The 17084-nt window shown below is 43.1% G+C and overlaps 1 protein-coding gene across 1 annotated transcript in view; it reads right to left on the reverse strand.

Annotated features, from left to right (window-relative positions):
* Nucleotides 1–16193: 16193 nt before the first annotated feature.
* The window catches only part of LOC146810802 (uncharacterized), a 78094-nt gene continuing 77203 nt past the window's right edge, over nucleotides 16194–17084 (reverse strand). The window contains exon 4 of the mRNA XM_085614999.1: nucleotides 16194–16356. Within this exon, the coding sequence (XP_085471125.1) occupies nucleotides 16194–16356 (163 nt within the window). The remainder of the gene's footprint in view (nucleotides 16357–17084) is intronic.

Here is a 17084-nt window from a genome sequence, read left to right on the forward strand (position 1 = left end):
GCTGTTATTGCTATGTGTGTGTGCTGCAGTGTGCCACGGGGATGAGGGACATGATCCTGGGTCATTGTGGGTGTGCAGTGTGCGACACCTCGTTGTGCATGTGTGCCATTGTGCCCATCTCACCATGTCCCCCAGTCCCTGGTCGTTACTCACCCTGTTGATGTTGTGCCTGGTCCTCTTGAGCTGTGTCCGTACTCCCTACTCCTTGCACCGTCTCCACACTGATGACTGTGGCCTAGGTTTCCTCCAGCAACTCCTGTGGTGCATGACTGCCACCTACTGTCGCCGTTGCAGCCTTCCTGTTTGCAGCGGGTTTGTGCCTGATTTAGGTTGTCACATCATGCCAGCGCCTCTTGGCCTCCTCGATTGGCCTCCTCTTCACTCCAACTGCATTCCAGGTGGTCTACTTGTGTGTCAGTTGATGGTTGTGTTCTGTCACCTCCGTGACACTGATCTGGTTTTGCAGCGGACTGCACCCAGTCTTCCTCTCCCTCTTCTCGTTGACCGTCCCCATCCCCGTTGTTCCTTGCTGGTGGTCTGTGGGGGTTGTGGAGTTTGCGTTGGCCTCTGCGCTGGGTCAGGGTGCACCCATGGTGCTGCGCACTTGTGATTATTTCTGGTGTGTTTTTCTTGTTCTGCTTTTATAGTGCATTTTCCCGCCAGATGCATGGGATTTGAGTTTTTGCAGCTTTTTGTATCGCGCTTGGCCTCATCGCAGTTTTTAGGCATTCGTGTTTTGCATTTTGGCGGCGTGGCATTAATTTTAAGGCGGCCATTTGGCGCGTTATCTGGTGACTATCGCATGATACCGCTGTGTTGTGAATACTTGGTTAACAGGGCCTTCATTTCCCGCGATAGACTGCGATGTTGTAGGTTCCGTTAAGTAACTTTTGCGATGATTATCACACGTTCTTGAGAATATGCCCCAATTTGTTTATGCCTATAGTGGTGCATAATGTGTTTATGCCTAATGTGATGCAGATATAATGTGTTTATGTTGCTTGTCCTGATGATGAGTGCAGTATTTCGCCAGTAGTTGCTGGTTGTTTTATATATGCTACTTATGCTTTCTGATGGTTCTGACCATGGCCCGATTGGCTCGGTCATGTATATAATCCTCTGTAAATTACTACCTGGTGCCAGTTGGCACAGTGTATATGTGTGGATTTTATCTAGTGTGTTTATGATAATAGGCTATTTTTTATGTAACCTTGTGTGGAGTTTCTTTTGTAGTGTTCCTAGTGTGTTGCTGCTGTGTATGTGTGTTGCGCAAACGCTTTACACATTTCCTCTGAGATAAGCCTGTCTGCTCGTGCCAAGCTACCTAGGGGGTGAGCAGGGATTATCTTCAGTATGTAACTCCCTTGCCCTGACTAGAGTGGTGGTTTCTGCCTGGCTTAGGCGCAAGCCCTAGCCAACCAGAAATCCCATTTCTAACAGTTATCTACTTGCGCCGGACCTGGGCAAAGTCACAAGTTCAGGCGGACCCCGATGGAGCACAAGCTGAAACTTGGACCAAGTAAGCCTTAATTAACAAAATACCTTAAATCCTGGCTGAGGAGCATTGCGAGATCCTACATTGAGGATGTTTTATGCAGCAGTGGTTCCAAGGAAGCTGCGGGGCTGCAATGCAGAGTCCTGCCCCGTCAGTGAGAATCTTATCGATGAAGGGCTTGTGATGCGACGTCCTGCATCGAACATGTGTCACACACCGGCAGTTCCTGAAGAGTCTGCAGGGCTGTGATGGGTAGTCATGCGACGTCAAGGCTACCATCAACATGGGGCTTGCAATGCAAAGGTCTGCAATGAGGATGCGTCATGCGATGGCAGTTCCAAGGAAGCTGCGGGCTGCGATGTGAGGTCCTGTATTGGAAATGGATAGTGCAACGGAAGTTCTGAGGAAGCTGCAATGCAAGGACCTGAGTGATCCATCACACTGGGGTGGTTACGAAGCGGCTGTGAGGAGATGTATCACGCTGCATTGGTTCTGGTCACAGGGTCCAGGATTGGGGTGGCACTTCTGGGGGGGTTATATTTACTTAGAATGCACACCCTTGTTTGTCCATTTTTATCAAATAGTTTTTTAGGACGCTCTCAAGGCGAGGGTTTTTGGCGTGCAGCTCCTGTAGTGCATGCTCTGTCCATACATGCCAGAAACGTTACCACGATGACCAGTGCACAAACTGCTGCACCAGTACAGGATGCACAGCCTGGAAACGGCCCGAAGGCCATTGTATTTCAAACGCATAAAAGGCATTCATACAACACATTGAGTTTGGTTTCGAGAGGCGAATAGTTTTTTTATAAGGGTTACTCGATGGTCATGATAAATGATGGGAGCATGTCATATTAGTATACAAATGCTGACAGTATTATGTAAATATTCACCTTTGGTCTAATGCAATTTTTGCATATAGGCTCTCTGGTGATTAATGCGATAGTACCTGTAAACATATATTAAATGTTTGTTTTGCAGTCACCCCTGATGAAGGTAAGGTTTCCCGAAATGCATTGGGTTTTATGAGCATGGAGAATATCAGCACTGCAATTTTTTATGGAATCATCAAATTGAGAATAAATCAGTGGAGGAAGACTTGAACATTACTGGCTTATTTTGCTGGATTACTTGAGTACTTTTTGAGAAAAATGGATGAAAAATGGATGAAAATGGAGATAAATGAAACTGTTTGAAATACAATGGCCTTTGGGCTGATTCCAGTGCATCCTGTACTGGTGCAGCAGTTTGTGCACTGGTCATCGTGGTAACACTTCTGGGGGGCACAACACACAGCAGACAGAGTCCAGCTGCTGGGTTTAAGGTGGTTAGAGCCTTTTCCGTCCCTGAGGCTTTGATCAGGAGGCCAGCCAACTAGCCTTTGGAGTCACTCTGGTGGTCCTGGGTTCAGGATGCAGGTCCAGCCCCTTCACTCAGGCAGCAGGGCAGCAGTCCTAGCAGAGTATCACAGCAATTCTTCTAAGTCTTCCACAGGTCCAGAGGTATACTGAAGGGATGGGTATGAGGGTCCAATATGTATACCTGGTGCACTCTTTGAAATAGGAAAACGTTCTGGAGGTTTCCACACCCAGAAGTGTTTGGAATTTCCTGCCTCCCTGCCCAGGGCCAAGCTTGTCTGGGGTCACAAAAGACTGGTGTCAAAACTCTCTGAGAGTGTGCTGGGCAGAATTTCTGTGATGTGCAAGTGTGGTAGGACACAGCACCCCCCTCATCAAGTCAGAAATGGCCCATTCTGCCAACACCCATTCGCCCTTTGTCTCACTTTCTGGGAGCAATACACAAAGACCAACTGTCAGCTGCACCTAGTCATGTACCCAGGACACAAGCTGCAGACACCCAATGGTTGAGAAAAGAAAATGCCAGCTTTCTAAAAGTGCCATTTTTATTAACTGTGATTTAAAACCCAACATTACCATTAAAGACATTTTTAAATTACAATTCTTTGGACACCAAACTCGATATTCCAACCTGGTCTCAGTTAAAAGCTATGACTTATTAACTGTAATAAGTTAACCCAATGTTATCCTATGGGAGAGGTAGGCCTTGCAGTAGTTTAAGACGAATGTGAGAGTTTTTCCCTACCAAGTCATGTAAAACCTGAAAGTACATGTCCAACTTTTAAAACACATTGCACTCTGTCCTATGGGGTCTTTAGGGCCTACTTTATGGGTGACAAATGTATTCAAAAGGAAGAATTAGGCCTGACAAAAGATGTATTTTGCCAGGTCGAAATAGCAATGCACACTGTACCCACAGGCTGCAATGGCAGGCCTGGGACATGTTTAAAAGGCTACTTAAGTGGGTGGCACAAAATGTGCTGCGGACCCAGTAGTAGCATTTAATTTACATGCCTTGGTACATGCACCACTTGACTAGGGACTTACAAGTAAATTAAATGTGCCAATAATGTGTAAGCCAATTTCACAATGTTTAAAGGAGAAAGCATCACAGACTTCTAAGGCCAAGAAATACTAATTCAGCAAAAATTGAGGAGGAAGGATAAAAGTTGTGGGAAGACCACCCTAAGGCTGACAAGTGTAACAGTAATCACCTGTGACCACCCATCCCTTTGACAAAGTACCCTGTACTCTAAAGACGAGTGCTACGGCACAGTGGCTGACTGATGCACATCTGCAATTAATCGATGTGGCATTCTAATCACATCACAAAATTGGTTGACAGTGCAGTACAATGCGGCAAGTAACAATATAAGCGCTAGGTTCAACACATATTTTACTATATGCACCTGACACAATATTTAGTCACAATGGATCTTTGACTCTAGATTTCAGTGTTCTGTTTATAGTGTGTGATGTACTTGTGTTTCTTTGTGTATGGCACCAAAAAATATGAAGGTGCGGTTATAACATGCAACAAATAACTGAAAGTTGGAATCTTTGGCCTTGTTCTATGCACTGCTATGAGGCCAGAGGTTGGAGAGGGTGGGGTTTATTGGGGACGATGATCCCAACAGTCGCGTAACATTAGCCCCTGCAGCCTCCGCAGTGCGGGGTGCCAAGCACCTCATGGCCCCCTCGGCACTGTGCATGGTCCGCAGGCTACTGGACTGAGATCCCCTTACTAGGCCTGGGGACAGTGGGCACCCTCCATTTACTTTGCAGGGTGAGGCCCCTCAAGTTTTATTATACCACTGGATTCCAAGCTATTTTAATTTAATAAACAGTTCCCACACTTTTTGTTTAAAAAAACGTCCCTTCCTGCACTGTTAACCTTCAGTTGCCCCAAGCTGAGATAGGAGAGGCTATCCTGTACTGTGAAGTGAATGAAGGGAGAGATGATAATTAAAGAAGAAACTAGCCCACTCTCTGCCTGGGCGCTCCTCGAAAGAAATGTAAGCAAATGTGTGCAGTTGATCGATCAGCAAATCTGAAGGCTACTCTAGAGTCACTTGAATGTCAAACAAAACAGGGTATAGCTCTAATCAGCAAGGCTGAGCCTCAAACCGAATACAACAAGCCACTTTGCCTGTACTGATCCTTATTCGAAGAAGCAAATCATCCAGGTGACAGCAAACAAATTATTGTCCACCTCCTCAAAATTATTCAAAAAGGTATATTTTATTTTCCATTCTGAAAAATCATTTTGTTTTTACATAATAACAAAAATTCAACAATTTAAAAGACAACCTACTCACATATAACACATAAGACAACAAGACATGAACACTAAATTGTCTTTTTAAGAAATCTTTACATTGGTTGATCAAACTAGAAAAACCAACAGCAAACAGTGTGAGTTATTCAACAAATTTTTCTGCACTGTGCCAGAATATGGACATTTGATTTATCATTCATTAAACCAGGCAGAAAACATCTTGTTTAACAAAAAACAACAGAAAATGTTGAGGCGTTTCAAACCCCATGGGTTGTTAGCTGGGGGTTCTCCTCAGGACCATTCACAACCAGACAATAATAAATAAAGAAAAGTTAAGGACCAAGATCCTTCTATGTATGAACTAAGCAAAGCAAACTATTGCAAAACCCAGTATGCAGGCAGCTAGCTTACCTATTTGGCGAAATCAGCCGATTTCGCTTTTTGACTCAATCAAATTGTTGACTAACACGTGTGTCTGAAACAACATTAAAAACAGAGAAAAAAAAAGTCTTAGGACCCAGTTACAGGGACATGTCACATCCGGCAGTTACACTAATAGTTTGTTACTTACATGGGGGCATATCATCAAGGACCGGCGATATTTATCGCTAAGCACACTTAGCGCTAGGATAATTATCACCGGCTAACGTGGATTTTTATCGCTGAGATAGCGTGCTATTAGCAACGCTTATCTCAAAAGCGATAAAAATCCTAGCGCTAACTGCCAAACGTGAGATTATCGCTGGAAACCCAGCGATAATCTCACGAAGTTTGGCGTTAGCTTGATGATAGGGCCTCACATACTTAGCCATGATATCCACCTTCCATAGGATATCATGGCTAAGTCAGTCCTGAAGCAGGTGTAAGGAAAGTAGCGATAACAGGGGTTATCGCTACTTTTCTTGCCGCTATGCTTCATAGCGTGGGGCTTGATGATAGGAGAAATGTTGCTTAGCGACATTTCTCCAGTCATGTCAGCTCAGCAACGCCCACTTTGCATCTCATTAGAGATGCAAAGCTGGGCGTTAAGAATCTGGGCGCTAATGCAAGGTTTCACGCGATAGCGTGACCTTGCTAAATAGGCGATAAAATTATCGCCGCTTTTCTCCCGAAAATGGACGCTAAAGCGGCGAAAATTTTATATCGCCTCGTTGCTGATATGCCCCTTAGCGTATTTGGAGTTATTGATGCTTCTTAGTGGCTTGAATGGAAAGGGTGGACCCTGGAGTATGAAGGAGATTTTTTTTAAGAAAGACTCAAAATGCATTTGGCTGATAATTCTTTATCAGTATAATGGATTTTGCCATACCTTTCATTGGTTTAATTTGCTTGTAAATAAAGGCGGCCTCTTGGCAGAAGTGTTTTCCTTCAACAGACAAAAGGAGGAATCATGCAATCGATGTTTCTAAATGCGCTTTTCGCATAAGAATTAAATTGAGGTCTTTGAATAAGAACGAGGCGTTAACATTGCCTTCATATGGAGGGATATCATTTGGCTGATAAAGAATTATCAGCCAAATGCATTTTGAGTCTTTCTTAAAAAACTCTCCTTCCTACTCCAGGGTCCACCCTTTCCATTCAAGCCACCAAGAAGCATCAATAACTCCAAATACACTAAAGGGCATATTATCAAGAAACGGCGTTAAAATTATCGCCGCTTTAGCGGCAGAAAACTGCCGCTAAAGCGGCGATAATGGGCTTGATAATATGCCCTTGAGAATTCCCATAGAAGCCCGTGTTCTGGTGTCAACATGGGCTTCTATTGGAATTCTCTGCGGCATATTATCAAGCCCATTATCGCCGCTTTAGCGGCAGTTTTCTGCCGCTAAAGCGGCGATAATTTTAACGCCGTGCTTGATAATATGCCCAATGGTAAATAACAAACTATGGAGCATATTAGCAAGGAACAGGGAAAATTAACGCTAAGGGCGCTTAGCGTTAATTTGTTTAACGCCCGCTATCGCTGGATTATATCGCCTGGTTATCGCGTTATTAACAACGCTAACCACCTAGGCGATAAAAAATCCAGCGATAGAGGCATTTTGGGAGGTTATCGCTGGTAATGCAGTGATAAAACTACAAGGATAGGGATATCCTTGTTGATAGCACATGGTGGATTTAGCCATGTAATCCACCTCCCATTGGATTACATGGCTAAATCTGAAAATTAGCAGACGTAAAAAAGCAGCGTTAACCTCGGTTAGCGCTGCTTTTTTTGTCTCTAAGGTTAGCGTGAAGCTTGATAATAGGAGAAATGTCGCTTTGTGACATTTCTCCTATGATTTTGCTCTGGAACGCCCACTTTGCATCTCATTAGAGATGCAAAGGGAAGCGTAGTGAAAAAGGGTGCTAACATGCGATTTTGCATGTTAGCACCCTGTTGTTGATAGGGCGATATTTTTATCTCCGCTTCTTTGGCTTTTAAAGCCAAAAAAGCAGAGATAAAGCCCTTGTTAATATTCCCCTATCAGTGTAACTGTCGGGTGTGACATATTCCCACAGTTCCCATACTTTTTAATAAACTGCAACCACTGAATAAGGCAAGTGGAGAGGAAAATTGCCCAAAACGTTCATAATAACACGAAAACTAGGAGTCCACCAAGGCAGCTACTCGGCACACGTTTTCAAATATAAATGAAAATTAGGCAATTTCTGAATATATACAAAGAGCATGTGGTGTTCTTGTTTCTAAGAGTTAATTCTAACAAAGCAGCATATTCAAGTCGCTTTGGCTTCTTCTAGCGCCACCTAGAGGAGTTCGGCAGAACTGTGGCTTATCCTTCTGTTCAAACGCTACTTAAGCGATTCTATGCAGCATGCACCTTTACTCAAGTCTAAGGAAACATAACGTATTTATTATAGGACTGTAGAAGAGTATACACTTCAATTATGGAAATGTAATTTTGCCATAAAATCAGAGTTGCGTGTTCCAGCAAAAAACATAATGTATGTTTGAAAAATGATTTCGAAGAGCTTAAACAATAATGGCTTTTGTGATGGTGACCCACACTGACCTTCCGTCAATTTCCCTTTGGCAGCAACACGCTATTACAGTCTCCAAGGAAGGAGAGTAAATGAAGTATGCCATTTTCTACCGGTGACCAGAAGTCCTAAGGAGGAGGCTATTTCCGCAGTGAAACATAAGACAGATGTTACTTGACACATCGTGTAAAATTCCTTTATATCCAACACCAAGTAATGTATTACCTGAGGGATATTAACAGGGCACAAGTCCTAAAAAAAGAAGTGGGGGGAATAACCAGGTTAGGCAGTATGCAAGTGAAATCATGAAGAGTGCCATCACAGTGCATGATGTTACGAAACGTGACATAAAAGGGAGTGACCTCACTGGAAGTATTATCACAAGAAGTGACATCAGATATTCAGACCTCATACATGTTTATCAGGTATACCATGAGTACATTTAAGCACATTAAGAGATTTAACAAATGAAATTTGTTAGGTTTCGTTGGGTTGTGCCAGAAAAGTGGCACAATCCCAACGCAAGATCTGGGCCTCAAATAATATATTTTTTTAAACCCTGTCACAAAGAAATTGGCAACAATGAGAAACATGGCAGTAGATATGTTCTGCTTAATTGGTTGCAAAGTCTGCATTTTAAAATAGTTAATGGGTTAAGGCATGTGCTTCTAAGGTGCCCACTAAATCTCTTTTGATATAGCTCTGGAGGTTAATGTGTCTGTTGGAGAGATCTGTGTTTTGTGAAGTCCCCGATTTGAATCAAAGTAGCATAGTGGGTTAATGTGTCTCCTGCAAAGCACATCATGTAACATGCAGATGACAGATTTTTTTATGTAGAAGTAAGGTGGATTACTGCTTTTAACACAGAGGGGCATATTAACAAGGAACAGGGAAAATTAACGCTAAGGGCGCTTAGCGTTAAGTTTTTTATAGCCCGCTATCGCTGGATAATATCGCCTGGTTATCATGTTATTAACAACGCTAACCGCCTAGGCGATAAAAAATCCAGCGATATCGGCATTTTGGGACGTTATCGCTGGTAATGCAGCGATAAAACTAAAAGGATAGGGATATCCTTGTTGATAGCCCATGGTGGATTTAACAATGTAATCCACCCCAATTGGTCTGAAAATTAGCAGACGTAAAAAAGCAGCGTTAACTGTGGTTTGCGCTGCTTTTTTTGTCTCTAACAGGGTTAGCGTGAAGCTTGATAGTAGGAGAAATGTCGCTTAGCGACTTTTCTCCTATTATTTTGCTCTGGAACGCCCACTTTGCATTTCATTTTTATATCCGCTTCTTTGGCTTTTAAAGCCAAAAAAGCGGAGATAAAGCCCTTGTTAATATGCCCCCAGAGATCCTTTTATTACCTGCGGTTCATAAATTGTAATCCTTGTAATATAGCACAGTGAGCTATGGAGAACATGCAACTTTGACACCGTGTAACTCATCTTGTACATTGATTTACACATGTACATGATTTATTGTCAATATATAATGGGAATGTTACATAGAGAGCTCTGACACCCCGTATTGGGTTGTGCAGCGCTATAAAAGAAATAAAATAGTGCTATTGAAATTTTTATTTGTGTAAATACTGGGAAAAACCTACACGCCTGACTTTCTTACAGTGCACACATCTCTTATATATAAGGACTGAACAAAGGCAAAAGCATGCCTCTCTTAAGTATCTGTGAAGAGATAACACGCTGTGTGCCTTTGTTTCCCCTCCGTGGCATTTATGTTTAAGTGCGAGGTACCAGGCCACCTCCAGTCAGGATATTCAAACAAAAGGAGGCCTGATGGCCCCTTAACTTCGGGCCACCTGGAAGTGAAAAAAAAGCTCCCTCCTGCCTGCACAGTGCTGCTGGGAATGGAAAGCAGACAATGTACAGGCACTGCTGAACGTGTCCCGGTGTCTGAAAATTACACCGGGACAAGTTCAGCATATTTCTGTGGGGCCCAAGTTATTGGCAGGGGGGACGGCGTTCACCCTGAGAAAATAGTGGGTGGACGCTGTGTAAATGCGTGTACCCCCAACTTGTGCCCTGGATACTAAGGTGCATATGGAGGAAGAATCAGTAGTTGTTTCTTGGTTCGCGAAGGGAAGAAAAGCAGTGTTTAATTTGAACCGGTGATTTCCTGCGCACTGTACCGGCACTTAATTTGTCAACACCAGCACCTATAACAGTCTGCTACGTAGCGGCACTGTCTGTCTAATTTAGAGAGAAGGAAAACATCAGTTGTTTATTAAATCAATATACAATGAACATGCCAAATGGCTAATACCTGCCACCCAGGTCATTGTTATAGTTTTGGAGGACTGGAATAGTCTGAATTGTCCCACTTGTAGGAGTGTGATGGTTAGTAGTTGTGTTGGTACAATCATTTGCATCACAGTGGGTGATGCAAGCTACAGTGGCCTCCTGACGAGGGCATTGCCACTTTTTATTTTATTTATTTACAAAATAAGCACTGAAGGAAAGGGATGGGTTAACATTTAGTGACAAGTGCGTATTTTTTTAAAGACATTTTAAGAGTATAGTTCAGCTATCTCAAGTGGATTCTTGTAGTATTATTGTAACAAAAATGAGTCAAATCACAGGTTGTAAAGCCGAATGCCAGCAGCAGCAGAGAGTGCAGTCAGTGTCATGTTGTGGAACAAACAAGTACTCCGAGCCTGGTAGACGGTCTTCTTATTTTTTATTCAAGATCCAGACGCCGTCACACGACAAGCAGATTCCCATTCTTTCCTTGTGGTTCCTGAATCAACAGTAAGTCACTTGGTCTGACTGTAAACATGGTTGATCGGTGTCATATGTCTACATACTTTTTTATGTTTGCCTTGGCCTCCTGGGCCTTGTCTTAGCAGGAGTTCTGATGGGCACTTTCCTGTGGATGTGCGGTGTGTTGTGTACACCCAAGGCAGCAAACATTTAGTCTATGATGGGTAAGATGGGTGATGCTAATGTTGATGACACTTAGCGAACTGGGGGGAAACAAGAATGCTATGAGTATTTCATTTTGGGGTGGCCTATGATGGAGGATAGCTTGGAGTTGGTCAGTTGACCGGTTCAATGAGATTTTGCAATAGTAGAATAGAATTTCCTCTTCAACCTGGGCTTGTAGTTGTACTGGTACATATCAGAGGTTTTGAGCTACTGGCTTGATCACTTTATTGATGTGGAGTGTGACTTGCGTCCTCTACAATTCCCAAGCCAAAGGAACAGTGCTGGGTGCTTCATTGAGATGTGATGTTGGGCTGACACATTGTATGTCATAATGAGTGCCATATGTGGTGCAGTCACATTGAAAAGGTATTGCTCTCAATGTTTCAGAGAGTTTGTTTAAATTTGTCACTGGGCACTTTGAGGTCCACTGGAAAATATCAACATTGGAGGGTGATTGTGTTGGTATGTTTTCCATCTTGTCGTATTCAGATGCACACATTATGTTGCATGAGGCTCCACTGTCCAAACCAAATATGGCTTTATGCTTTCCCATTTGTAGCTGCACTGTTACTAGTTTTAATTTCCTTTTTCTCCAGCTTCTGAATATTTCCTGGTTGTCTTTCTGGTGTTGCAGCTTCTGTCATGAGGTGTATGCACTTGCCTGTTCCTTTCTCTTGGCATGAGTGTGAGGAGATGCGATTTTGTGTCTCCATTAGTTTTGCATGGTGGTTGACTTTCTCCTTGGCCTTTTGAGTCAGCCTCCACCTGCTTTCTTTTGCCCTGTCTTACAGAAAGTAGCAAATAATTTTCTTTGCAGCACTTCCTACACTTGTAGCCCGTGGGAGGGTAGACACCAGCATACAGGCTATGCAAAAAAGAGGATGGGAACACACTGTCTCACGTCCCAGCACTCAGTTCACCCCAAGACATCATGATAACACTTACTTCAGTGACAGTCTTTAGTTTTTTCACCCTTGATGGTGCAGCCAGTGCTGTGTATTTCCAGACACGTGTTTCAGGATCAGGATAATCCCATTGAGAATTGTACCTTTTGCCCTTGATGTGGAGTGCAGTTTTGTTCTGCATCAGCTAAGATGAGGAGCTGAAAGTGATGCAATGATAGGTCCTGCACTGAGTTTCATCACTTCCATTGAGGTCACGGATCAGGGGCTCTGAGTTGCTGCAATGCAATGTCCTGCGTTGCACTGGGTTGAGTTGTTTTGGTTCTGAGGGAACCCACAGTTGGACCAGAATGAGTATACTCTAATTCCAGTCAAGGGTCCTAGACTGTGGGGGCCCTTCTTGGGGATCAGGACTCTGAACCCCAGCAGAGCCCATCAGCAGGGCACAGACTGGTCCAGTTGAGTCTGGGCAGATACAGTACAGATCTCTGGAGCTTGTTATGTCCCTGTAGCTCAGAAAAGGAAGCCAGTCAGCTAGCCCTTGAAGTCACTCTGTTGAATCTGGGTTCCACAAGCAGGTCCAGTCTTCCTTCCTCAGGCATCAGTACTGACCTTACTCGTTTTCATAATGTTACTGCAACCCAAAATTACTTTGTTTCCAATCAAGCTTCCGCCCTAGATTCTGCTTCAGTTTAGTTACACACCATGTTTTACGTTCTATGATTTTATCATTGGGTTCTTTCTTCAATTTGACGACTCCCATAATGTTATGCTCTCGTTCTAGATATTTAATTACATCAAATATTGAGAGCCGGACAAAATATATCCATTTTTGATCCAAACTCAGCTCGGCAACATAGCGCCACGTTGTTCAAGAATTGCGACATCCCGCTACTCTGCATATGTGATGCTCCACAAAAATTGGTCTCTATATTTGAGACATGCAGGTATTAACAATATATTAAATATTTTCCTCGTATACTACAAGCCTGTAAAACTAGTATGTTAGATCGCCTAAATTCTATATTGTTTTGGTCTTTGTAGTTTTTTACTATCATCCTGTCTGAAGACCACGTATGTATTCTACTTCGCTAGAGCTAGTGAGATCATCGACATACCTTTGAATTCTTAATTCTTAAGGCATCCACTAGATACATCTACATTATCATTACTTTAAGAGATTCATTATTATTTTTTGTAAAGTAGTATTCATACTTATATTTATTATATGTGTACTCTTCACAGTCTAAATCTGTTCTGATACCTGATATACCGCTGAGGCTTTGATACACGATTCAGGTCTCCAAAACACTAAAGGTATATTTTCCAATCCGTTTACCTATAGAGATTAGACACTAACATAGCACTCTCTACACAGGTGAATCTATCACATGTACCTTGACCTCATGGTGTTTTTTCATTCACTCCACTTTCCCTTTAACATTGCACACTAGGTTTTCTGTCATTGTCACTATCTGTTTTTTTTCAATAACATAATCCATCTATACGTCTCCCTTACCTTTTTGGTGGTTCCTATCCTTAGTTCAATGCACACAATCCTTGCCTTTGTATCTTTATCAATCATTGCTGTCTACTTTGAACCCTCAACGTCTTTATAAGACAACTTTTATATTTACAGATCCTACATTGTCCCCTTCCGTGGCCATTTTATCCTGACGAAGGCACTTCGGTGTGCCGAAACGTGCGTAGAACATTCTTGTCAATCAAATTTGTGCCACATTGCTGCTGTTGTTTTTTAATTGCAATTGTTCTCTCTATATACAGCTTAATTGTCATTTATGAAGAATTTGTTAATAACTATAAAGTCTTTGTATAAATTGATAGTATGATTGAAATTGTGCATGAGGGACATGCAAGTGTATGAATGAATGTTACTATTTTCTTGATTTTTCTATTCCTAATAAAAGCCTAATTTGTAATTTTGACATAACTATTGTTGTCTTTGGTCCAATTTGACAGTATATGTATCATTACTTATTATTGTGTTTTTGATTGGTTGCCTTAATTCTGTACAATCATCAGTACTGACCTTCCAGCAGCAGGGCAGTCCTTCTTCTGTGTCTTCTCAGGTCAAAAAGTGATTAGAAGAGTGGCTCTGCAGGTCCCTTCATATATGCTATTTCCAGACACCAAATGTAATTTAGAGTCTGAGCCTTAGAAGCTTATGTAGGGGGTTGTCCTCCTTTTGAAATACCTACTCCTTTGACCTCTCTTCTTCCAGAAAGCAGTCTGTAACAGCAGGAGTGTCTCTATAGCTGATAATCCCACAACACAGGCCATGGGAGTGACTAGAGTTCACACCTAGATGTCATCCACAGCAATACATGCATCAAACGGTTACCCCGGGCCTCAACCCTACTCTTTAGAATTCTCTTATCAGACCCATCTCCTCCCTGAGATGTGCCCAGGCCATTCCCTAGTGAACTCTCTGCGAATAAAAAAAAACCTTTGAAGGCAACTGGGGGAGCCTCACTCGTCCTTCTCCAGTGTGTCCCACCAAGTTTCAAGAATGCAGCAATATACAAATCTGTCTGAGGGGGATTCTTCTACCTCCTCTCCTCATGTTTTACCATGCAGCCTTGGATCTCCCAAAAAAGAACACAGACTCCTTCATGCATTATACTGCTTACAGGCACACATACACCCAACACATGCATTCAACCTCCTAGCACTAAACACTTCATGTGTACCACTCACAGGTACACACACACTCAACACATGCATTAACATGCACACACTGCACAACACTATATGATACATCCTTAATGTATTGCACCACTCACAGGCACATATATATCCAGCACATATAGTCAACATATGCACTGCGCAGAACCACACACCAAACCAATGTAGGACGAGGGTAAGTTAGGCACACAGCAGTGGAACTTTACATGATTATTCCTGCAGGCATCACTCCAGCGAGGCAGGTTAAACAGGACCTGATGATTATGCCTGCAGGGATAACTCCAGTGAGGCGGGTTAAACAGGACCAGTTAACTCCTACTGATCACAAACATCGTATGGTACCACCGCCACCACCTCCACGCTTGTACTGCATAACTCCTGTTAAAGGCAGTAGATTTTACCTCTAGGAGAGCAGTGCTATTGCCACTGCTCCTTGTCCAACAAGACCACAACCTATAAGACAGGCCTATGTCATGGTGCACACGCATGATCTGTGTTTGCCTACGACAACAAAAATCAGCATTAGGGATCTAGACATCAGTAAGGTTGGGGCACTCAGGAAAGAGGTGCACATCCATTACCATGCAAAATACTTTTCCATCCCACAGACACCCCTCCTAGATCAGAACACCATGAACCAACTCCTAACCTGGAAAGGTTGGATGGTCCGATCAATGAAACCAGTGTGAAAGTTCATCAGCATTCCAATGGCTCAACCTGGCTCTGTGCTTCAACCCTTGAAAGAAATAGACCATCTCAGCAACTTAGGAATGTCTCCCTTCGTTGCCATCAACCAGTTCAGTGGCTTATTATCCATTTGCACCACAAATCTAGAGCCAAGCAAATAAGGTCAGAACTTTTGCAAGGCCCACACTGTATGGCAAAGCACTCCTTCTTAATAGCCTCCCAGTTCTATTCCCTGAGAAGTAATTTTCTACCAATAAAGTTTACCGGATGCCCTCTACCTATGTCATCCAGTTTGAGCTAACACCACTTCAACTTATTTGTATGTACAATGAAAGGATGAGTGTAGTCAGGCCCTTTTAGTACAGGTGCAGTGCATAGTGCCTTCTTCAGTTCCTCAAATGCTTTCTGACACTCCTTAGTCCATATCACTTTCCTGGACTGCTTCCTGGGAGCCAAAGCAGTCAATGGGTAACTATACTTACATAGTTTGCCACAAAGTTCCTGTAATACCTGGTGAGTCCTAAAAAGTTCCTCACTTTATTCTTGGTAGTAGGCACTTCCTACTCTATTACAGTCTGAATCTTGGCAACCAACGGGCAAATCTCCCGCTTGCCCACCTCATGATCAAGTTAGACTACAGACAGTGGCACTTGATCACCATGATGGTCAGTTTTGCCTTCTGTATTCTAGCGAGCACCTATCCTAGGTGTCTCAAATGGTACTGCCATAAATTGCTGAACACTGTAATGCCATATAGGAAGACCACACAGAATTCTTGCAGCCCTGAGATGAGAGAACATAATTATTCAGGTGCTGAAAAATTGCAGGAGCATTCATTTACCCAAAGGGCATCACCTTGAACTGATATAGCCCGTCACGTGTCAAAAATGCAGCCTTCTCCTTGTTATTTGGTGCCACAGCAGTCTGCCAATATCCACTGGTCAGATCCATAGTGCTCAAGTGCTTTGCAGCAGCTAACCTATCCACAAGCTCATCCACTCTTGGGATTGAGAGGGAATCAGTTTTGGTTACCTCATTGAGAGCTTGGTAGTCCACACAGAACTGCAAGTTAGTAGACCTTTGCTTTGGTACTAGAACCACAGGACTAGACCATGGACTGTGACATCTGTCAATGACTCCCTGGTTCAACATTTTGGCAATCCCCGAACCTGGTCAGACATTCTGTACATACTGCTCTTCACTGGCTGACTGTCACCTATGTCTATGTGATGCACACAAAGAGGTGTCAAAACTGGAGTCAGCGAGAAGAGGTTGGCAAACTATCCCAACACCCCTTTACACTCACTCTGCTACTCAAGAGTTAACTCGGGGGCTAACTGAACTCTTTCCACAATGCCATCTTTTATGTCACTATGCAGCAAGTCAGGAAGAGGCTAACTATCTTCCTCCACTTCATCTGCCATAGCCATGACATTCACTGTGTAATCTCTACAAAGGTAAGGCTTCAGCCTCTTCACATGGAACACCCTCTTGAGTTCCCTTGTGGCACCTGTGTCCACCAAGTAGTTACCCTCAGAAATCTTCTGAACTACGTTGTATGGCCCACTCCATTTGTCCTCAAAGGCCCTGGGTCGTTTACGCTTTAACACCAGCCCCTTCTGACCTTCCTGACACCCAGTCTGTGTAGCTCTCTGGACTTACTATTCCTTCATCAGTGCTTGGTTGGCCTGATTTATTTCCTTTGCTGGACTCATGGATTGTGGCATC

This window comes from Triturus cristatus, chromosome 7 (genome assembly GCF_964204655.1).
Source record: "Triturus cristatus chromosome 7, aTriCri1.1, whole genome shotgun sequence".
Classification (NCBI taxonomy): Eukaryota; Metazoa; Chordata; class Amphibia; order Caudata; family Salamandridae; genus Triturus; species Triturus cristatus.